The sequence below is a fragment of the Pholcus phalangioides genome, unplaced genomic scaffold (assembly GCF_987345545.1).
Source record: "Pholcus phalangioides strain wild (caught in Gottingen) unplaced genomic scaffold, Ppha-v1.0 ptg000028l_1, whole genome shotgun sequence".
Classification (NCBI taxonomy): Eukaryota; Metazoa; Arthropoda; class Arachnida; order Araneae; family Pholcidae; genus Pholcus; species Pholcus phalangioides.
Genome location: NW_028301618.1, coordinates 6,203,669 through 6,228,389, shown reverse-complemented (window position 1 = coordinate 6,228,389; position 24,721 = coordinate 6,203,669). Strand labels below are relative to the sequence as shown.

The 24,721-nt window shown below is 35.9% G+C and overlaps 1 protein-coding gene across 2 annotated transcripts in view; it reads left to right on the top strand.

Moving 5' to 3' along the window:
- Window positions 1-23,976, top strand: part of MED14 (mediator complex subunit 14) — a 63,410-nt gene extending 39,434 nt beyond the window's left edge. For both annotated transcript variants that reach the window (XM_089252317.1, XM_089252318.1), the window contains exons 18-36: window positions 2,434-2,465; window positions 2,570-2,692; window positions 2,818-2,894; window positions 4,839-4,950; window positions 5,049-5,247; window positions 5,619-5,710; window positions 8,195-8,347; window positions 8,454-8,531; window positions 8,635-8,711; window positions 11,794-11,911; window positions 12,029-12,313; window positions 12,489-12,750; window positions 12,971-13,183; window positions 13,584-13,828; window positions 13,933-14,124; window positions 14,355-14,462; window positions 15,839-15,961; window positions 16,458-16,659; window positions 23,685-23,976. In XM_089252317.1, coding sequence (XP_089108443.1) covers window positions 2,434-2,465; window positions 2,570-2,692; window positions 2,818-2,894; window positions 4,839-4,950; window positions 5,049-5,247; window positions 5,619-5,710; window positions 8,195-8,347; window positions 8,454-8,531; window positions 8,635-8,711; window positions 11,794-11,911; window positions 12,029-12,313; window positions 12,489-12,750; window positions 12,971-13,183; window positions 13,584-13,828; window positions 13,933-14,124; window positions 14,355-14,462; window positions 15,839-15,961; window positions 16,458-16,659; window positions 23,685-23,746 — 2,753 coding nt within the window. In that variant the 3' untranslated portion in view covers window positions 23,747-23,976. The remainder of the gene's footprint in view (window positions 1-2,433; window positions 2,466-2,569; window positions 2,693-2,817; window positions 2,895-4,838; window positions 4,951-5,048; window positions 5,248-5,618; window positions 5,711-8,194; window positions 8,348-8,453; window positions 8,532-8,634; window positions 8,712-11,793; window positions 11,912-12,028; window positions 12,314-12,488; window positions 12,751-12,970; window positions 13,184-13,583; window positions 13,829-13,932; window positions 14,125-14,354; window positions 14,463-15,838; window positions 15,962-16,457; window positions 16,660-23,684) is intronic.
- The last annotated feature ends 745 nt before the right edge of the window (window positions 23,977-24,721 follow it).

Below are 24,721 nucleotides of genomic sequence, written 5' to 3'. Positions count from 1 at the left end.
GAAAAAATTGCTACCACAGGGAGTCCCCCATCGAGGGGTTAGCGCACCAACCTCTCGTTGAGTATAAAAACAAGCCTGCCGTTCGGAATCTGCAATAAATTGTAGTTCCCGGTCTAATTAGTCCTTGTGTGCAGAAAATGACCATGGTGCGACAAAAATGATAACATAAAAATGATGATAGATTCAGCCTCTGTTTCAGTCATCTTGGAACAGTCAAGGAGACAAAATAACTTTGCATCTGTTATCACTTAAGATGCCCTCTGCAGAAATTTATATACAGTGAAACCTCTTGGTATAATGATACTTTTTGGATCACGAAAAAAATATTGTTGTAGAGGGATTGTTGCTATATTGAGAGGCAGCAGAGTGTAATAGTGAACTGTAGGCATTTCCAAAAAAGACTTGAAAAAATATCATTGCATCAAACTTTCTCTGTACATTAAAATAGTTACAGCAGAAAGAAGACTGTGAAGAAGGTGTAGTATCTAGCATTGGTAAAATTTTGAAGAAAAACAGTTGAGGCATTTTATGTTGTGTAATGCTCATATGAAGCTCCTAAGCAAAATATTTTGCATTGTTTAGAAATGAGCCCTCAGCTGACCGAAAATTTTCTGGGGTAAAAAATTCTCATAATAGTTGAAGAAGCACAGAAAAGATCTTTTTCCCTCTTTTCGTAAAATTGTTCTGTAATGCACATCAGGAGCAGCATTCTGTGCACCCCCCTGCTAGGTAAAATACTGTGTATTAAATCAACTGAATAATAATAATAATAATATAAATAGTGATTTTATTATTTGAGCTGTTGGTTCAAACAGCAGACTTCCTGATCAGCAAATTACTTCCATTCATTACTTCTGGTAACAAAATAACCTACTCACCATACTACTTTTCAGCACTCAAATTGCTCATAAGTTTGTTATGGACATTATTTTTTTGACTATCTCATTAAGCAAGTTGTCTGTTGTGGCCTTTGTATTCGTAGCTGAATGTATATTTAGGATTCTCCTCAACCACAATGGCACTTCGAAACTTCTACCGACTAGGCTACCGCAACCCAAGTAATTCTTAAGGGCAAAAATATGTGATATTTGACGGAAGAGTAGATTTTGGACTTTAAACCTGAGAGTTTTACACACAGATATGATGGTTATAACCATCAGCATAAATAATCATTCGTGCATTCATCTCTAAATTTTGCCATAGTGTGTTCGTGGAATTCCACTTTGCACCAGACTGGTACTTCAACTAAACCACTGATATTGCAGTTAAAGAAGGTAGCTCACACAATAAGAATATTTGTACTGCAAATCTGGTGCAGTGTAATGTTATAAATGTACAGCTGCATCAGGCAATATTTCGCATGAAAAGATTCATGCGCAGTGTGACTACCTGTCACATCTACAGGTAGTCTGCCTTGTCCATGTGAAGCTAGTCTATCTTGTCTTTGCGCCCCATCATGTATTTACCCATTCCAGGCACTGTTGGATGGTAAATACGATTCATGTGACTGGCTTTTTGGCATGCTTTCATCCTGATAATAAAACTCTGAAGTGAGATCTTTTATTTTAGAACACTCCTTTCGAAGTGTACCGCTGTGTGAATAAATTCTTCATGCTGGTTATTTCAAGGATATAGGAGGAGTGTCAAATCAGGGGTAAGAAAAATATAATTGAGTGGTTTGGCAACTAATTACACTTACATGATTGCAAAAAACAGTAGGGCTTCCATGAAAAAAAAAACCTACTGCTTCTACAGTCCTACTTTATTTCAGCTTCATAAAAAATAACACAGAGGGGTTTTGTAGGTATGAGAATCAAGTGTTATGCCACGCACACATAATTCAAAGCAAGTAACAAGATGACATTTAATCTACATCCGAGGATGATGTCACTCTCTGCTATCCATACAAAGGTTTTTAACAGCTTGCTGATGTGAAGAGATATCTTAAGGAAAGAGAGAAAATTTTTTATACTGCCCTTGTGGGAAATCGAACCCACGTCCTCTCATGGGTTCGATTCCCTGCAAGGGCAGTAAAATTTTCTCTTTTTCCTTAATGTAGTATAACTTCGCATCAGCCAGCTGTTAAAAACCTTTTTTTTAATCTATAGCCTAGAGTAGTGCTTTCTGAGAATAAGTATTTTTTTAATTCATAATTACAGTATTGTTCAAAGGGAGTAGGAGAAAAAAAATTGAGAAACTCCTGAATAGTATATCCTGTCATGGTACACAATTCAATATATGTATTTCATGTTTTTTTAGTAACTTACACAGTTCCATTAATTCAAGTTATGAAACATTTTATGGAATCTTAACTGTCGATAGTTATAGTATATCAAATATGCATAATCCATGCATAGCGTGGATGTGTCGACTGAGTAATTTTTTTTTGTCTGGTATTAGAAAAAATGAAATTATTATTTTTTTATCCTGCAGGAGAAGAAACTGCTGTCGGAACAAAACGTAAGGTGAGCTGTGATCTTTGACATTTATGAATAAAATAAAAAGTTGTGACATAAACTATTCAGTATCAGTGAACATGAATGATTAATATTTACATGTTTGTTATCAGCTCACATCACATGGGGATGGTTCCTCGAAGAAGGTCAAATATACAGGTTTCTTTATATCTGAGTTGGCCCATGTCATAGCAATGTGTGACGAGAGGATACCTTTCTCAACACTTACTCAGCAGGTATGTGCACATCCTATGTATAAGTTTAATTCACTGGTGGATGTGAGCATACATTTTTTCAAAATAATGTTATTAATTTTCTTTTTATGCATGTTTTTTTAAATGGAATATATTTTTTTATTTAGCTGAACAAAAAAGGAATATGCCACCAAGGCAAGCAAGTGGAAGCAAATGGAACAAATTATGTTGTCAAAATTGTACAGTAAGTAATTCTGCCAAAATTACATCTTAATTAAATGTTAAATGAAAGAAGGGCTTCACTATAAATACAAATGTGCCTCATAAACATTTCTCCAGAGATTAGATGTCTCTACCAACCAATAATAACTCAAAAGAAGTCATATTTTTTTGTGTGTAACGTTATGTGCAACTCTGTCATAAAAAAATCCTCAGATTCTGTACTTTATTTTCGATTGGAAAACTTATTGCTACATCCAGACCTGCCAACTCCCCCGATTTAGGCGTGAGACTCCGGATTTTTCATCCTTCCTCCCGCTCTCCGGATTTTGGCCGAAAATTTGATTTTACGCGAGCTTTCACGATGTCATGGCATCAATGATTACCGCCATTGTTAGGGAAAACACCCATAGAGGACAGCCGTAGTCATTTCCATCGAGCAGCCTTAAAAAAGTCTGTGACTGCATTTAAGCAACTGGGAAAGATTCAACTTTGTTTCCGTAGTGTTTATCGGCAATCGTTTATCAGGGGTATGACCTTGGTTGACGAAATTCCTGTATAATCGTTATTGTATTCCATTAACAGCCGTGAGGTAAACAAGTTTTTTTCGTCTGCAGCTTTGTAATTTGAATTTTTTTTTAATCGTTTCTTCCGATTAAGCATCTTCAGAAAGAAAATATAAAACTTTAAGCTATATAAAAAGCTAAATATAAAGCTTTTAAGAGTTCATATACCCAAGATTATCAATCACTGATAGCATCCACGAAAGGAAACACTTATGTTTTATGAACAGTATGTAGATGTGATTTCTCTATTCTGCATGGAAAGACTGACATGGAATTATATTCTGCTCAGGGGCAATGCAGAACCTGCCTTGGGTGGGGGGGGGGGGGATGTAACTTTTTCTTAATTGATTAAAAAACAATTTTATGAACTTTTTTTTTTTGATCGAGTCTATGAGTGTCAGGTGGGGGGGACCCCCTCGGGAGAATCTCCGGATTTCAAAAGTTGGCTCGCCTGTACATCTGATTGAATTTTTTTTTTTTTGTAAAATCATCAACTATGCTAGCTATTTCAGTGCTAACCAAGTTGTTGCTCTTTCAGCGCCCAAAGATGACCCAGATAGAGAGTGTTAATATGTTTGGAGGCTTTTGTAAATGACAGGGAAGAGAGGGTGAAAGCTCTTGTCAAAGGTAAAAACTGAAAAGGCACTAAGAGGGCACTAAAGGTCTAAGTCACACAAGAGGGTGGGGGAGAAAGGAATTTCAATTTCATTCATCACATTAACAAAACATGCATTACACAAAACAAAGAAAATTCATACAAGGGATCATTGTCGATCCATACTGGTGGACACAATTATTATTGAGTTAATTTTCGAACATGAAAAAATAAATAATAATTATAAACTAATAATATTAACTAATCATAATTCAAAAAATAGTAATAATCAGCAAACAAAGGAAAAAAGAAAAGACAAGACAAAGAAATTGTCTATGAACTTAGCTCAATGAATATGACAGATACATATACACAGACACAAAATGTTACATTGATTTAAATTAAGATGAGCGATTTTTTTTATTCATATGAATAATAAATGAAGCCAACAACTAGTATTAAAATAAATAATGGCAACAGAAGGTGAGATTTAGAAATTTAAATTAGAAAGTATCAAAACTTGGATGAGTCCACTTTGAGAAGAAATATCTGAACATTAATGAAGATACCATCCACGTTATCGAAATTTGAACATAACCTATATATACTCTCGGAATTTTCAACATATAATCTTGGGTTTGTATGCCAAAAAGCATGCTAGTATGGTACATATGCCGAAAGATATCAAAGTTTAATGAATAGTGTTGAGGCTCTGAGCTGTATGATTATATGAAACTGAGATGTTTTGCAGTGGTTTTCTTTTATTCCATGTTGTTCTGTAACAAGAAATGTAATTTCACTGTTGTAGAATGCCTGCTCGTGATGTGTGTGATCAAGACACAAGCAATGCTCTGAGGTCTTCTCTGTTGAGTTGTACCATACGTCTACAGGGTAAAGGAACAAGAACTTGGCTGGTTGAAGTAAGTAGCTAAGAAAAAGAGTCTCATAATTATTTGTTTTACCCTCATAGGTAAAATTTTATCTGACGTAACCATGTTCTTTTTCCCCTTTTTCACAGTTTGTTTTCTGTAACTGTCCGATCACTAGTCAGTCTGCCAAAGAACAGGGTCCCCGCAGACCGGTGTATTACATGTATGATTTTGCTGCTGGTACTTCCCTTCACGTATCTCAGATGGTTGACGACATGCTCCAGGACTGGGTTACGATGGCTCATTTGTACAAAGTTGTCCTGGAGTTTTCAGACGTTTTAAAACATGGTGAGATTTTTTAACGATCAATATGCGCTTGCATGGGATTTTTCATGTTTTTTTTATAATTCTTTTCACAAGCTGCTGGTGTGAAGAGTTTCAATGAAATATTCCAAGCATTGTTTGGAGTGAATCTAATTTAAAATTCTATTATTTTCCATGATCTAATGACATGTTTTTCAACCTGGGGTCAGCGGACTCTGAGTACTCTGTAAGGAGTCTGCAAAATCATTTATATTTACTAACATTGCATGAATGACATATTTTGTGCTGTGATATTGCAATTTTTCAATTTTTTTAAGCTATGCAATTTTTACCGTAAGCTCTGCCTGTTATTTTAGTTTCATACTGTTTTAATTTCTTTTCCCTCTCCCCTATAGATCAACATAATTTTCTCGGAAATATCATGGATGTCAAATCATTCACGTACAAAAAACTTGTGTTGGGATATGGACCAAATAAAGCAAGCACGGTAAGTTTATTTATTCTTTCTCCATCCTTCTCAAAATCTTTGTATGTTTATTCTGCAGTTTTTTTGGAAATACAGTAGACTTTTGACTATCCTGCTTGCAGCTATCCGGTCTCCATACTATCTGGCTCCCGTTAAAAATTAATACATAATAATTCTCTGTGATTCCAAGTTTCACAAAAGTTTGTGGCGTGGCTATGCAAAATCTACCATTAAATTCTCCCGTGCAGTGTTAACCACACCTCAGAAATGACTGATTTTTGCACAGGTTGGAGCGTAAGTAGAGGGACATTGCATCACGGAATAGGGCTAAAAGACAGAAACCCTCAGTCACCTACATCAAGGACTTTTAAAAAAATAAAAGCTGTGAGTTTTGACTCTCTAATCTTAGACATACATTTTTTCATTTGCGTTATCATTTACCAATGAAAAGTGAAATAAGTTTAAATAATTTTTGTAAGAATTAAGCCTACGTTTTATGTTTTGTTCATTACTACGTCATTCACTACGTGTTTTGTTCATTTTAAAGTCGTACAATATGTATTCATACTTTAAGTGTACATGATTTTGTTTCCTCCAATTAAGGTAATGTAAATGAATTCATTCTAAAACCCTAAATGTGCCCAATATCTTTATCCTTAGACCATTAATTCTGTAATGAATTTTTAAAATATACGGTTAATTCAGCACATAAACATTTATTAATTACTTGCCTATACTTTGTTCAGAAAACATGAATAGTAGCAGGTTTTGCTATAAAAAAGGTTTTTCTGATGGTATGGGTGGAGGTAGTGAGCATTTTCATAGAACTCTGGTCTAAACTCCGGCCTATCCGGCTTTTCTGTTATCTGCCCCGCCCTTTCACCATATTAGGCAGGATAGTTCAGAGTCTGTGAATATATATTCAGAGTCTGTGAATATATATCACTGGAAAACCTATGCAGTGTTTTTGATGTGACTAAGTTTTCCTGAGAGTGCTGAATCTTTAAGTAATCCTTAACCCTTAAATACGTTGCTTTGTATGTTTGCACATAAGGCAAGATACATAATAAGGCAAGGCACATAAGGCATATATTTCGAATTTGCTGGTAGAAGTCCCAATTAACAACAACTCCTCTTTGTTTTTTGCAGAGTATGTGTGGCTGTGATTTTGCTAATTTTCTTAAAGTTCTTTTGCTTGCATTTCTTTCTTTTTACTTTGACGTTTATAATCAAATTTCTTTTCTTACTATAGTTTGAATCACAAAGAGGGTAGTTATATAATTGGAAAGTAATATTACTTCAACACATTTATTTTATGTGTGATTTTTGAGGCTTTGCAAGTCTTCAATAAGCCCCTGTATAAGCAGTAAAATTCGAAATCAACTTTTCATATGATTTTTTCGGCTTTCAACACACGTCATTAACTATTAACCATGAAAAAAATCTTCAGATAAACAAAAGAGCATTTAAGGGGGAAAATGTGCATAACTATAATGATTATTTGATTTTTTTTATTATTATATTTGATTTTACTCATAAAATGTACATATCAGAATATTCTTTAGATAATTTCATGAATTGATATTGCTATAGAATGCTTCTCTAGTTTCTATGGTTTAGGCTATTTGTTGATGAGCCAGAAATGTGATATGGCTACTGCTTGCAAGTAAAAAATCAGTGAATTTATCATCATATGTGTATTGATACTTTTTTTTAAGAATGCCTTTCATTGGCTGGATGCAACCCTTTAGTGGGCTGCATTTGGCTCTTGGACCAAAGGTTATGTACTTCTGGTTTCCATGATACATTACGTATTTAATGGTTAAGGTCTCCTAAACAGAACTGACTACTGCTCTTCCCTAAAAAAGTTTAAAAATATCGTTTCTTAAAAACTTAGATTGTGATTACAGTAATACCCCGACCTGTATCTTCTCAATTTGTTACCAAGCTTTATGTTGTCATAATTTTTTTTTTTCAATCCAACACATTCTTTCAAGGGAAATTTTTGCCCTCAAGAATGGCATTAAAAAATAACTCGGAAAGAATAGGGTGACCCTATGATCTGTATGGGACATTCCTGTATTTATCGATAATTTTGGTTTTCTCGATTTTTTTAAATTTTTATGCTAGTGATTCAGCATCAGTGGAAATGAATACAATGAATTATAATTGTTAACTACAATAGATTATGGACCATTAGATTTTGGTAATACTTACTTGCTTCATTATCTTGTTATCAAATCTTCATATCTTCTTATCAAATTGAAAAACTGATTTACATTGCTAGTCTTGAAATGAATTACTGGTGTAGGTTGAGGTATCGCTGTATTGGGTAAAATATAGAGACCTTCATTTCCAAGTATCACAGTTTTCAAATGTGAATTATCTGAGAATTTTGTGTTTCCCTGATCCAAGAATAAAATTTTGAAACCATTTTGCACAATTTGATTCTTACATGGACCGTGTGGTTATATATTATGTATTTTTAATTCCTTCCTAATTTAGGTGACCATATACTGGAAGCCTTCAGAGAAAAGATTTCATCTCTCATTCGGTGTAGTTGGACAGACAGCATCAGCGAGTAACCCACACTCGATTGTAGCTGCTCAGCTTCAGCATGAATTCAATCAACACCATTCTGTAGCAGCTCTCCTGCAGGTTGTTAAACGCTTATTTTTTATGTTTCAGTGAAGAATCATTGTTTCGCAAAGCATATTAAATACTAAAAAATTTCATGTTTTAATTTATGTTCATTCCATTACAGGTTCTTCACGACACGTACATGCCTTTGTTGTCTATAAGTAAGCTTCCATCTGCACCTGAGCTGGGAGTCATCAATAGTGTAAGCCTAAATCACCCTTATTATCTTATGGATATTTATGTTGAAAAAAAAAGAAAAGTGGTTTTTTTTCCAAATCTGCAACTGTGTATATGTTTTCTTATAGAGACCTGCTGTTCCGATCCAGACTTTCGTGGCGATACCGCAAACTTCTACACACATCCGTGTTGTCTACAGGAATGTGTATCCCTTTCAGTTTTTTTTTTCATCAAATATAATGATTTATTTGCTAAAAAAAAAAAAAATTAAAAAACTGATCATGAATATGATTTTTATTTGTTAAACAATGTCAGTTTTGATAGAATGCTCATACCTATTTGCTGTTTTATTTATTTACTTATATCAGGGCTTGACAAGTCAAAAAAAAAATTTAGGCTCCAGCCAGATTTTTTAGGCGCCAAACATTTTTTCCATGAAAAAACAGTTCAAAATAAATTTTTTTCCAGTTAGTAGTGACACAGAGATAAATTCCGAAAATTTTGTGTTGATTTCGGGTTCCAATTTAATCACGCATAAAATGTTTTGGGTGTCAATTCTATTTTTTCAGTTACCATGGTGATCTGGCACGATTTGTCAAACCCTGACTTATTCGATATTATTGGTTTGCTGTTTATTTATTTTGAGTCCTATATGAGAATGCATTGTCTGGTTGGGACACAAAAATAGTTTTACATTGTGCTTTACATTCACTGATTTCTACCCTGGTTTTCTTCATGCACATAAGAAAAGTGACAAACCATTGTAAATGGATAAACATGTTTGAAACACATTGTTTGGGAACCATGGTAATGAAATTACATTCTGAAAAAGTCATTCGTGAGGCCCAAGAATCATTGTTGCCCTGCAGTTTTTTGCCCAGCTCTGACAAAGTTATAAAATTTCTTATTGTGTTCAAGCCGAATCCTGTTTGGTACAAAATTGCAGATTTGTGTAGAGAACACAGACAAGCACACATACAGGAAATCAATTTCATATACTTCATGGTCTAAGTCAGAAATTTCCCATTTGTAAATTGGCAGATTTCATTGTAAATTAAGTAAATTAATCAGTTTGCAAAGTGACTGGAGATCCCTGGCCAAAGTCTGAAGAGAAAAGCAGGGTATAAAAAAATCATAATTTAAAAAAAAATTAAAGAAATTGGATTTTTTTTTATTAAAATTAACTGACCGCATATTGATTAAAACAAATCTTGTTAATCATTAAGAATACATATTTTAATATCGCCTGCTTTTTTCTCCTAATTGCTCAAATCTAATTAAGCATTAATGAATAAACTATAAGCGAAACTACAAGCAAAAAATATGAACACCAAAAGTCTGTGTTTATGTAATATGAAAGGTCATTGAGTCCAAATTAACTTCATATTAACTTTTTTTTATAGAAAAAAGTACTTTTATTCATGAGGCCCCCCCCCCCCACATTAAAGTGAATGAGTGCTAGCAACTAAGTTATTGTGGTGGTAATTTCTTTTTCTTTAAAACTATTTTATATTTATTTATTCTTTATTTATTATCACTTGTTGCAACAAGGGTGAACTTCTATGACATTTCGAAAATTGTACAACAGTTTATTTTTACATTTGTAGTGATTTGTTGAAATATTTTTTTTAGAATATTATGTTCTTTTTTTCGAATTTGTACAAAGCGTCCTCAACATTCATGACAACTGCAACAATGCTTCTTGGATCAGCCATGATTTTATAGCCATGTATCACACATTGGCGATGGAAAAAAAATTGATGTGCCACTTACTAGAGTGTCTTACAGAGTCCTCCATAAGAATTTGGCCAGGGATTTCTGGCCACTTCGTAAATTGGCCGGCCAAAGCATTAAAAAGAACAAACACTTTTCATTTCGGAAATTCAGGCTTTGGCCAAACCTCTGCCAATTTGCAAACTGGAAGCATTTCAGACTTTGACCATAACATATATATGTATAGATAGTTAATCACTTGTAAATCGATGAGCAGTATGAGGTTGACATTGAAGCCCTTAAATACAAACCAGAGAAGATCAAAAGTCATGGATGAAGCAGATGAATTTGTATTTATTTTAGGTTGATATAATTTGATCTTATTTCAAACTAGCTGATACCCGGCGACGTTGCCCGCCCCGTAAAAAAATTATATATGTTTACCTTAATAATTATTTAACGACTGGCAGCTGGAGTTGAACATTTTTATTCTCAGTTTTGTCACCGTAGTTGTTGTTCTCTGCTATTAGTGACGTCCCATGTCCAGCGAATATTATTCAAACGCGTTTTAAGCATTTTCTAAATTGAAACTATACCTATACTATGGGCGGTTGATGAGATAAAGGCCGCATTAGCACTTACAGCATACCCTGTATATAGGCTAGCAGACATACCCGGCGCTCTTCCCGGGTTTTCTTCAATTACTGGGAGGATTGGAAAAGTGACAAACCGTTATAAAGGAGTAAACTGTTATAATAACAGAATTAAAGGTGTGACAAACCATTGTAAAGGCATATATTCCCGTCTGAAACGCATTGTTGGAAACCACGGTAACCAAAGTAAACGTTCCGAAAGTGATTGTTGAGGCCCCAAAACTATTGTTGCCCGACAGTTTTTTGCCCATTTCGGGCATTTGCCCAGCTCTGACGAACTTTTAAAGTAGCCTACGGCTCAATCCCGGTCCTGTTTGGTACATATGCAAAATCTGGCGACGATCGGTCTAAAACTGTAGATTTGTATAAAGAGCATACATACATACATACATACATACATACTTTCACATTTATATATAAGATATTAGTTGACATCCATATTTTTTTAGACATCTTTTGTTCAGCCACCTCGTTATGCATTTTGCCTATTTGTGGCATTTGTATTTGAATCTAGCTTGTTGATATTACAAGAAGTGAAAGAATTCCATTTTTCAGATGTGTAGAAGGGTATGAAGAAATATTTCAGTTTGGTCAGAGGAGTTAAATGTTAGTGGAATGTTTAAAGTTGCGGGTGGAGGAAGAACAGTTTTTGAAGACATTTCTAGAAGATGTAGTTGCCATGGTGATTCCATCTGAGGTTTACCCGGGATTATAATGCTGAGGTATTCAATTTAATAAATGTGGGAGCCGGTTGAGTTATGGAGTGAAAATGAGTTCTAATGGGATATTTTAGGCTCTCATAAAAACTGTTTTTGACTTATTTTGAGACAGTTGTCATGATTTGCTGTGAGTTTAAATTGCTTATTTTACTTTAAATGTTTTGTGACAACTGATGATAGGTATGCCCTTGACTTTCCGCAGTCACTGTTTAGACATACAGTGTCGCTCTGATGAAATTGTGGCTATACGAGATGGAGCTTACAGTGTTTTTGATAAAATGAAAGCAGTGGAAGATTTTTCGAACATTCAAGGAATAAAGGTAAATATAGAGTTTGCTGTGGTACGGAACTTCAAATCAATGATTCTTGTTGAATCACTTGACATTATTTTGAGTGAAATGCAGCTTGCTGATCCAGAGTCTAATTTTATTTACCAGGCATTCCTGAGCAAGTTCGTTGACGAGACAGCAACCCACCTTCGTAGACGCTCTCAATCTGAGGATGACAACCCCATGTCACCAATTCCTACATTGGATTCCCTGGATCCCTTCTTGTCTTCGAGTCAAGTTAAGCCAGGATCCCCATCACAGGCAAGAAGTCAAGATGGAGTATCTTCCAGTGGTTCAGGTGGGTCAGGTCTTCGCTTCCACTTGCCAATGACGCCACCTTCTGGATCAAACCCACATACCCCTGCTTCACCTCATACCTCTATGCTTTCACAGGTTAGTGATGTCTGCACTCCATGTCTATGATTTTGAATTCAAATGCTGTTTTTAATGCAAGGTACAGTATAGCTCTTGCATAATCACTATTTCCATTTAGTTATCTCCGTATGAATTAAATTCAATATCGATCTGTTTTTCTGATTCAAAATGCTTGTCCAATTTTTCTTTCCAGCCTGGTTATGGTGCATCTCCAAATCCCACATTCTCCCTTGCATCACCCCCATCATTGGGTCCGCAATCTCAGGGATCACATGTGAGTCCATCGCCTTCAATGCTTCACATGCAGGCCCATTCTCCAGGCAATCTGTTTGCCGCTAATTCACCTGTAAATCCACTCCATGTTCCTTCTCCATCTTTCCTTCCGACACCTTCCCCTTCATCTTCGACCTCACAAGTGCCGATGCCATCACCAGCAAATTTCATGGGTCAGCAGGGTAAGCTTGTTCATCCTATTCCCCCACCTTAATTAATTTTCTATCTATAGAAATTGCGGATGCAGTGGTCTGGGTATTCAGAGTCATTCATTGGCTGGCGACTTGGTCTGGTACCAAGCTGATGTCCAGATTACACAAAAATCACTTAAAAGTTTGATTTTTATTGTCAAATTTTGTTAACAAGCGAGCAAAAACAAAGCAACCATTTTTCTACATTTAGCTCATGGTGATGGTGGATCGCCTTTTGCAGCACCTGGTGGAACCAGCAACTTATCTATGTCATCTCCAGCACCCGTCACATGGCCTGGTAGTCCATCTGTTCCAAGACCATCTCCAAGGCCGATCGGAACAGCCCAGAGTCCTGGAACTGGTGCTCATCCATCGTTGCACAGTCCACAAGCTGGTACGTCTGCAGATCATTCTAAACCACCTGGTATGTATATGGTCATTAATGTAAATAGTGTATGTTGATGGAATTGTGCACAATATAGCAATCAAGCCATATTTATAGTAGAGTTGCTCTGCAATCTACCAAGTCTTGCCGCTTTGATCGCTATTATCTCAAGCTGCTTTAACATAAGCACCATAGATTTTTCTGTAGTTTCACTGTTTGAACAAGATATAAATTTTTAGGCTGGATCTTGAGACAGAACTGCTTAAAAACCTATTTGAAGAAGAATTATTGTCAAAACACAACGAGATGATGGTTGTAATGCCATATGCTCTGTGTATGATGAAGCCCTATGCATCTGACGAGCTTTCCTAAAACCCATATTCAATGCTCCAGTGATATTATGGATGAATGTATTTAATGTGCCTATCTCACATTCTAGGTGTTCCAACTGCTACGCCTGTGGCTCGAATCCTACCACAAAAGTCGTGGGCTGGAGGAATTCCGATCTTACTGACACACAAAGCTTTCGACATGCTGTGTACTCCGGGTCCAATACCTGTCCCGAACCAGATGGGAGGTCAGCAACAAATGAGCCACATCCCCCAGCATTATTCGCCACTGGAACGGTTTCTGGGTTGTGTATATATGAGAAAAAGTCTTACAAGAATTGTGCAGCAAGAAAATGTAAAGTTCTTTTTCATTTTAGTTTTACTTTTGAACATTTAATGGAAAGTAATGAATCGAATGCATTGTGTGATAATGATGTCATTTACTTTTTCTCTCTCCAGCTCATGCTTGTTACCACCCCTGCCCAAGATCCAGGAGCTATACTGTTCAAATCAGAGACGCTGCAGTTTCGGGTCAATCTCAATGTGTCCACACTACAGTCCTTGCATATGAAGATCACACCAAATCCAGAATACAAGGATCAGTGGACGGCTGAAGAGCTTCAGGTCATCGAACGCTATTTCGACTCGAAGGTAAGTTTCAGCCAAGCGTTAAATCACAGTTGTCTGTTCAGAGCTCTTTAGTTGTAAATGTTTATTGCCACTTTATAGTGTCAAACGGTACTACTCGTGGCTAGAGAAAGCATAAATGGAGGCTTTGATTTTCTGTGAGAGTCAATTATTTATTTGTTGGTTTTAAAAATCATGACATCTATGTTATAAAGTGAAGCAGACTTCTAATTTCCTATGCATAATCTTTTTAGGTAATTGGTGCACCATACAAGCCTAATGCCATCTTAGCTTTTGCGAGAGTTCTGAATGCTCCACTGAGGATATTAAAGGATTGTATTCGTATTATGCATTTGGAGATGGTGGGTAGCAGGAATATTTTTTTATGATATTTCTGAAGTTTTCATGTTGCTCACCATAGCATTTGTAGGTAAAGCTGCATTACAGTTCTCGTCAGTAGCTGAAGGCTTTATACAGTTTGTGATGAAAAAAATCTTTTGGTGAGAAATAATACTGAAAAAAAATCATTTGAGAGAAAATTCAATACTTTTTAGTATTTAGTGGATAACTATTTTTTTTTAATTTTCATTGTATTGCTTTCAAAATCAGTTGCCTGTCCCCTTTTTTTCACATCCTTTACCTTGTTTTCTATTACTGTGCCTTAGCATCATGTTAAGGAGCTTCATGAATTGTAGCATTGACATGGAAAAGCTAATAAGTCACAAAGTGAAATTTTACAGGACAATCCAGTCTCCGAGCCATAAACACTCAAATACAAATACATACTCAATACTCAAATACAGGCAAAATGCCCAACGAGGTGACTGAGAAAAAGATGCCCATAACAAAATAATATGGATGTCATACATTTCATTGCTAACCTCTTCTTTGGAGATCCGTCGAAACTAAATTTCTTCTAGCAACTGATTTAAATTCAGTCAAAATTTGTTAAAATTTTTTTCTTGTTATGAGAATTGTTCATTAATGAATTGCTTTTTAACCAAAGTTTCACTGTATTCTAAGAAATCAAAAGTCCCAATAAGTTGAGAAAAGTCATGAAATTTCAATATTCTGAGATTAATTGTTATAGGTATAATCACATGTTAAAGTAGCCTTGTGGTCAAATTTGGTGTTCTAATGCTAAAGCAGTAAAAGTAACGATTTCTTCATCACAATTTTTGTTTCACAGTATTGACTGTCCTGCACTCTATTTGTTTTTCATGTAGCGCATTTGTGTATAACCCGTATCTATTTTTTATTTTGATTTCCTATCTCATATCATGTTGAGAGAATGCTTGACTATGAGCGGGACTCTTCATCACTTCGGTGACAGTGCCTGGTTGTATTCAGTTTAACCCTCCCCCCTCCTGATGGTTGGTTTGGTCAAGGACCTGATAAGTCAGTCAGTTCTTGCCTCAGGACTTGAAAAATCAAATTTTAATTTTCTTGAAATTCATTATAACAGGGTTGACTGTATATTGCTGCATCAGACATTGTTGTAGAACTAAAAAGACAGAACTCTCATAACTCGAAGTGTTTCCAGAAATAGTTGCATTTTATTCTAAAACTTTGATTTACAGGAAATTTAAATTGTAGGCTGTATGATCATAACACGAGACTAAAATTGTTCAGAGGTTTTGGAAATTTGAGTTATCAATGTTTGACTGCATGACTGTTCAAAGCTGTGTATCACTTTGAAGTTGGTTTTATTTTGAAATCAAATTTCCTGCTTTGACAGGTGCCTGATAGATCTCTCAAGTGGGCAGTGCAGTGGTGCCTGACCATTCCTCCTGCAGCCCCTCAGATTGCTCCACCTGGAATGTCTGCGATTGTGATGATCAAGGACAAGATGCTGATCTTTGTAAGCATATTTCAGTTGTTTTATTTGTTTTTTTCCCAAGCAGCTGAGAGACGAATTATTTCCAGTATTTTCTCCAACTTCCCACGGTGTGAACTTCTGATTGAGAAAATAAACTATACACTGCATATATGATTTCTTTAATTTCATAGAATTAACAGAAGTTAAGCTTTAGAATTTTTACAGAATTTAATTTTTACAGAAAATTATTTTACAATCATATTAAGTATTTATTCTTTGTATAATTGTAAAATAATTTTCTGCTCGCTACAGAATTATTTTGGACAATACATGTGCATTCTTTCATGTATAATATACAATTTCAATAGAGCATAACATAAAAGCTGAAGGAAAAACTATGGGACTATTTGATTTCTTCAATTCAACATGATTCTAGACCTTCCAAAATTTCTTCAACTGCTTATACAGTATATGTGTATTGATAAGCAAATGTGGAAATTACAATTGTGAATATACCAATATTATTATTTTATTTTAGGCTCAGCTCACAAGAATCGGTTTGAATCTGGCTCCAGGTGTGGAGCCGCAAACTGTCGTTGTAGCTATAGTGTATGACATCAAGTGTAACACAACTCTTCTGCCAGACCGACGGCCAGATCCAGTTCAGATGACTCCGACAGATCCAACGTTCATCATTGGGAACATGTTGAAGCGCTTTGCTGAATACAATCCTCAGCCAGGTAATGTATGAAAGTGTGTCATGACAATTTCGTGTGTTTGTATTTTTTTCTCTTGATTCAATATACACAGGAGTGTTCTGGACTCTGCCAGAATGCTGGGATATAAGAGATCTCAGCTCAAAGATAAATCAGAGTTCTGGCAGTCATTCATTCAATTACCACCATTTTCTGCCTGTCTTTAACTTGTTTCGAGCCTGCCTATGGTTCTGTCTTGTAACTCTATTGTCAAAATTTAGCCTTGAGAGCATTAAAAAAAACTAGCTGTCTCGAAATATATCTTCATATATATATTAATCAGTCACCTGTACATGACAATCAATCTACATGTCTCATGGTCGAAAGCTCTGATAGTGGGTGTGACCAAATGTATATTGGTCCTTTGTTGGAGCCTAATTGTTTTTACCAGGATGGTAAAAACTAGGTATTTACTAGTAAGTACCTCGGTAAAAATCTGTTAAATACAATTACCCCTTATGTATTGATGGTAATTAATGTGTAAACTGCTTTTAATTTTAGAAAGATTAATATTTATTTAATCAATAATTAATAATTATATTAGTCTATTTTATAACATATGCATACAGTTAGATCGTTATAGTTGGCCACCAGAGAAGAAGATAAACAGTGAACAAATTACATGTAATATTGATGACTTTTTTAAAAATATTTCTGCTCTATTTCCATGTATGAGTAGAAGAAAGGAAAGATAAAAACACTAAAATTATCATTGTTAGAAATTTTCAATTAGAATGTGACTAATGCTTCTTTTTTGTGTGCTAACCTGTTTGTACGAACTCAATGTAGAAAGCTTCATTGCAGTTTGTTTTTTTCATGAAAGTTTTGACTGGTGGTAAAAACCTGGTAAATACTACGAGACTGTTTGTTTAACAATAAATCAGTGCCTGACAGATCAAGAAAAAAATCTGCATGACAAATAAATATTTTAGGAGCCAAGCACAATTTGGGTATGGAAGCGCAGGTAGATAAAAGTACCCAGTGATGTTTCGAAGTGTCGCAAGTTCGATACCTGGTTCGTCCTTGTCAAGAATTTTTCCTGACGGTTTTTAGGGGTCTACTGGGTTTAACAGAAACAGTGACAATATAACTACAGAAAATTATTGTTACTGCAGGGAGCCCCCCATGCGAGGGGTTTGAGCAGTGATTCACAATGTGGGCATTTATGCCCCCTGCGGGGTGGTTAAAGCTATGGTTATAACATAGATTCTATGGGTTAGATTGCATTGGGGGGGGACAGTGAGAGAAAAAAATTTCTGAAGGGGTTGATGGGACAAAAAAGGTTGGGAAACTATGTGTTAGAGCAGTGTTTCCCAAAATGGACAATATCACCCCCGGGGGACTTTGGAAGTTTCCAAGGGGGTGGTCGTAGCTTTTGGCCCCCAAAGCAGAATGTTCAGCACTGTTGTGCGACGATCCCTCCTGACTGCAAATGTTCTGCGGTAAAAATTTCCACACATGTAATAGTGTTTTTTTTGCACTTTTTCCTCAAATTCTTCTAAATTGTTCTGCGACGATTCAGATTTTGGCACATTCTGCTTTGGGGGCTTTTGGTTTAGTACAGGACCCTATGAGTTGGATGGCGATGAGAGAAAAAAATTCTCTGAAGGAGGGGGCAACAGAACAAAAAGTTTGGGAAACTGGGTTAGAGCATCAACCTCTCTGTGGGTATAAAAAAAAAAAAGAACAAATTTGAAACCCTGTCATTCTGGATCGGCAATAAATTGCAGGTCCCGTTCTAACTAGCCCTTGTGTGCAGAAAATGACACTGGTGCGACAAAAATGACCAGATGCAATTTTTTTTTTGCCGGAGCTAGTAATCACACATAGAAAATTTTAGGTGCCATTATCCTTTTAAATATAACCTATTTTTAGTTTTCTTTTCGTATATATAAATCCATTTTAAATGAACCTTATATTTTACAATATACATACACATACTATATTATTTTTGGTAAAGAGATAGAGAGGCTGTACTCTGTAACGAAATTATTATTTAATGATTATTTTGTGCTCAATTTTTCCCCGAATTATTAATTATGATAAAAAAAAATTTAATCAATATACTGCAGTTCTTACCAATTTTTTATTACCACCAAGAACTCAGAAGATTATTGTTTAAAAGACTACCTATAAACAGATATTTGACCAGAATTCATAACCTATACTTGTTTTCACTTCCATCAATATCAGCATATGATAAGAATACAATCTTTATTCCGAGAGAATTTATAATAATATGATGAAATGAGCATATATTTGATAAGCATGCTAGTAAGAATATAATAATTTTTGTTTTCTGTGTTTGCAGTGGCTTAAAATTATGCATTTTGTTCAGAAAGAATGAAGAATGAGTAGATTAATATATTTTTGAATAACGGCAGAAATGGTGATTTTATTCTATGAAAGTGGTGAAAAACATGTTTTTACCATGACAATAAAAACCCATGGTAAATACTGTGCCAACCCTGGTCTCAGTTTTATAAAGTGACATTTATTTATTTTTTGGTGCCACTGGTCCACAGTTGAGGTGCATTGTGATCAGAGAGAAACTATTTACCCGCCCCCCCCCCCCCGCTTCCAGGCTAAAAAAAAACCCAGCAGCTTGAGCCAGGACTGGGTTTTTGACATGGCAAGCATCAAAATACCATTTTTTTGTGTATTATAATGTTTTATTTTTAAACATTAATTTATTACAATAATTAAAACTAAGTATTAATTACTAGCTATATAATACTTGGCACTGCCCGGGTTTTCTTCGATTGCATTCACTTTTTAATTGAGCATTGAAAAAGTGACAAACCATTACAAAGGCATGAACTATCATGCATAATACTGGCAGCATTAAAGAAATGCCAAACCATTATAAAGGTATATGCATGTCTGGAACGCATTGCTAGGGAACCAAAGTAGACATTCTGAAAGTGATTGCTGAGGCCCAAAAACAATTGTTGCCCGACAGTTTTTCGCCCATTTGCCTTGCTTTGACGAACTTTCAAAGTAGCCTATCGTTCAAGTTGGATCCCATTTGGTATACAGTCGCCCCCCCCCCCCCGTATTCGCGGGGGTTACGTTCCGGGGGTGACCGCGAATATGGGAAATCCGCGAATAACCGAAACCATAGTTTTCTTCTTGTATATCTTGTTTATTGAACATCATGGGAAAGAGCAGGGTGACGCAGAGGATAGAAAGAAATGGGAAAGAGGGTGCAACGATTGTTGGCGATGTTTTCTGAAAGAACATTGTGGTTTCTGTTTGTCGTATCTTCTTCATATGATCAAGTATGTTGTAATATGATGACAAGGCTTCCTCTACCAATTTTTCTAAATGTGAAGAGCGTACCATATGGGGATCTGTGCCATGAAAATAATCCATTGCTGATTTGAACGTGCGAAGCCTTTCCGCTATGTTACTCATGGTGAACCTGTCTTTACTTCTTTATCTTGATCTTCATCTGGTACCGCTTCAGTTTCAGGAGCAGTCAACCTGCATTAATTCCTCCTCGGTCAACACCTCTAAATTGCTATTAATTTAGCTGTTCGACTTCCTCTATATCCATATCATTGAACCCTTCTACACCCACCTGTTTTGCTAACGTGACAATGTCTTTTATAGTCTCTTCAATTTACTCTGTAGAAGTGGTTGTATTCTTTAGTGCACATTGTGGCAAAAGGTTAATCCAACCCAAGAGGACTGTTTCTCTCTTGGAGGCTGCCACGGCTCTGGTGATGACAGTAATGTCATTAGCGAGCCATTCTAAATATGCACAACTAAAATTTTGTAAACAAAACACATGAATGACGATTTTTGAGAGTTGAAAAAAAATTCCAATAAAGGAAAAAAACTGTGAATACGGGGGGCTGACTGTATATGCAAAATTTGGTGACGGATAGATCTAAAATTGTAGATCTGTATAGAGAGATAATTTGCGATTTTGAATTTTTAGACATACAAAGAATCTAGAACATATAATACATAATTTTGTGATCTATTTATCTAAACCATAGTTTCCCAAACTTTTTGTTCCATCGCCTCCGTCTTCAAAGTTTTTTTCCTCTTCCCCCCCCCCCCTTAATTCCATCGAACCCATAGGGTCCTATGTTATACCGGTAGTTTCTATTATCCCCCTGGAGATAAGGATAATGCCCACTTGGGAAACACTGATCTAAACTGCTCACTACCTGTGTTCAATTTGCTAAGCGAAATAGAGCTTTTTAATCAAAATATGTGTGATAGGGGGATCAGGGTTAAGGTTTTGACCTCAGAAACCAACTCGGTATTAAAACAGTCAAAAACTTAATTGTCAAATAGTTTCTTTCTAACCTGATAGACTATTTTATTATAGATAGACCTCAAAGCAGAGCTGGCAGGATTTGATACCCAAATCATTGTTTTGCACATTTTAGCTACAGCTTTAATTAGAAAACCATCATATTATAAATGCTTGTAAATATACCATATCATAGTCAAACTTAGTTATTCTTTCTTTTGTGCTTAGAATAAGTTATAGTGTAGTGGTCGGCAACCTCCTCCTCAAATATAGGTGGTGCCTGATATCCGCTTTCGTGGCCAGAGAAGTTCAAGAGCTTTTTGAACCGAGAAGCAGTTGTCATGGCATCCATGTGTGTTGTGGGCATGGTTGCCTCAGCGATGTAAACTTTTTATTTCTTTTCGTGTAAACAAACTTATGTTTTCCAATGGTATGTGCCTACATATGATGTTGAACGAATGGAGTAGGCTCTTCCTTAATTTAAAGACATCCTGATAGCAGAATGTTTTTCATTGTTCTGCAACAACCCCTCAGCTAACTGGAAATGTTCTGCAGTAAAAATTCCCATAATGGTGTTTTACACATTGTTCTTTGAAATGCTTCTAGATTGTTCTGCAGTAGCACTGATTGTTCTGCGATACATGTCATAGATTTTGGCATATTCTGCTTTGGGGTCCTGATGTTCGCAGGGTACTAAATTGATTTTTTTGTTCGGGAGGCAGATCTCTTACAGAAGTGATCTGTTACCCTTTGCTTCTGGCAACACTAAGGAGGTGGTCTCAACAGTGCGATTTCCAACACGTACAGGTACTTCATAGAAACTGTTGATAGACAAGATACCATCAGCCAGAGAAATAGTCGTGGTGGTACTGTTCATTTGTACATTTTTACTCAGGGGAATCGCAGGAGTCGTCGTCTTGGAAAGTGCAGGAATCGTCAGTTTCCACTTTTAATGTTAAGCTCCAATTTATAGGTACATACTGTTGGAAAACGTAAGTTTATTTACATGGAAAGAAATAAAAGTTTACATCACACTGATACAACCGCGCCTAAAACACAACACACAGCATGGATGCCATGACAACTGCTCTGTTCGAAAACCTCTCGAACTCCTTTGTAACAATAATTGAAGAGAGGTACTGCAAATCTACTAAATAGAAATGTATTTGAGCAATTGGAGCAGAATTTAGTACATACGCTTTTCGGGTTGTAGGAAATTGCTTTTTTGGAGAAAAACAGTTCCAAAATTTGTAGCAAGTAAATATTCTTTCTACATAAGACACATAGCACCAACTGTTGTTTCTTGTTGTAACAAAGAATTTATCAAAAATGGCAACAGGATGTTCAGAGAATATTCAATGTGAACAGTAAGTTTCATGGTCTATATTTTATAGAGTGACTTTCTTTGTTTTAGTGTGTTGTGCTCAATTGCCAACTATTTACCCAATTTGGCAATTTGATATTATGATAATTTTTTTTCAATCAAAGAATTCATCTCAGAAAATAAATAGCGCTTGATTTTTTACTCCGGGGGATTTGGCCTCTGCCGTACCCCCCGTAGATGAATGTATGGGGTAATATTACATCCTCAAACATACCAGGGAGGATTTAACTCGACCACAACATATAAAAGGAAAACTTTGGCTCCTTAACATCGATAATAAACGATGGTCAGTAGCATTTCATAAAATTCCCTTCTTCAACCTCAGTGAAGTCGGACAGTGATCCTTAAAAAAGACTTGGGGGATGCTCCAGCTCTTTACCAAGGCCACCGTACGAATCACACACTTCATCGACCTCAGAAAGTTCATGTACAAAATGCTAAACCTTCAGGAATCAGTCTGTAACACCGGCCGACGCCATACACACACAGAGGGTCTCTGGTATTACCTCTATTTATACTTTTGCAACAATGGAAATAGTTGATTTTGATTGGGATTTTCATTGTTACACTGGACTGTTGAGCATCCATTGTAACAATGAAAATCCCGGTGCCATTGTTGATAAAATATTCAATGTGAACATTGTTTCATGGCCTATACTTTATTGAGTAGCTTTCTTTGTTTTGGTGTGTTGTGCACAATTGCCAACTATTTATCCATCCCCCCCCCCTCTCAGTTCATGAAACCTAACAGTGTGTGTGTGTTGAGCATTAGAAGCCGTATTTCATCTGGTGAAAATAATTAGAGAGGGATGAATGCGGATCCAATAGATGGAAATGTATTTGGGCAAGCAAAGCGGAATTCGGTAGGTACGTATGCTCTTCAGGCTGCCTGTGGGAAATTGAATTTTTATGAGAAAACTAACAGTTCTAAAATTTTCAGCCAGTGAATATCTTTTCTGTATGAGATGCGCTGCACCGACTGTTGTCTCCTGTCCCATTCATAGCTCTCTCTCTAATCCCTCCACTGTTTTCATCTGCTATTACTAAACCACACATTTTAATGTAAACACATCATGTTAATTGAAAGGAATCAAAGATTGTACAGGAAAAAGAGTGTTTAATCTTGGTATGATGTCATCCAATGATGCAGTAGTGTAATAAAAATGAAGTACCGAAATAGTCTTGTCACATAGCGTTAATGATAAGGAGGCTGGCCTATATAAGGGTGTTGTGAATCCGATGTTTATTTTTGGTGGCGAGTTTTAGAACTGAATCAATATCCTGCCTTAACTTTGAATGTTAACATTTTATGGTATTTGAATTACTGATGTATGTATTTTTCCCCTCTTTTTGTAGGCGAATGCAGCATCTATCCAGCAATAAGGGAGCTGTTGACGAACTTGGTGATACCGATTTGAAAATGTAAATAATGTGTGAAAAAAATCGACCAATCACTTTATTTTCTCCAACAGTTGTGACTCATGAAAGGGCTGACTTAGGTTTTACTCAAATTGTAGACTTTTTTTTTTCAACTGTGGTTACCATTATGATTTTTTTAAAACATCAAATCTCAGTTTGTTTTTTCGTCATTTCATCTGGAGTTTGTGCGAGCAAAGCTAATAGAAATAAATTATTTAGAGCATTGTTAGATTCAAGAGTGCTATTTATTTTTTGAACCGGAAAATCCTTGTATTCGACGAAAGATGATATCGGCTTTGGGAGGTCTGTTTTGGTGACTGCTGCTGTGTCAATATTGGCCAGTGTGAGATGTGTTGTATGAGAATAATGTAGACCTGCAACTCTCTGGATTTAAGCCGGAGGCTTTTTTGCCCTTCCTCTGAATTTTAGCAGAAAATTGGAAGATTTGGAAGCAAATTTTTGTCTATTTCTTTTACATATTCCCTGATATTTCACAATGTCGAGACATCAATGACTATGGTCACCGTTGGGGAAAACACCTATAGATTGGCAGTCGTAGTTCGCGGAACCTACCTACTCAATTGAAGACATCACTTTCATCGAGTAGCGAGTAAAAAAAATGTCTTGGTTACTGACATTCTTGTGTAATTATTATTGTATTCTATTAACAACCATGCGGCAAACATAATAACAAAGACAAATTGATTGTACACCACATATGTGATACCACTAGAGTTTTTTTTCCATCAGCAGCCACATATTTTGAAGTATATTTTTGTTTTCTCTGATCAAATGTCTTCAAAAAATACTATATACAACTGCGCTTTTGAGAGTTCATATATCTAAGATTATCCATCACTGAAATGAAGCATCAACGATGATTATATTCTGCTCGTGCCTACCCAGGACCAGCCTGGGAGGCGCCACTTTTTCTCAATCAATGAAAAGAAAATATACAGTCAAATCCCATTATA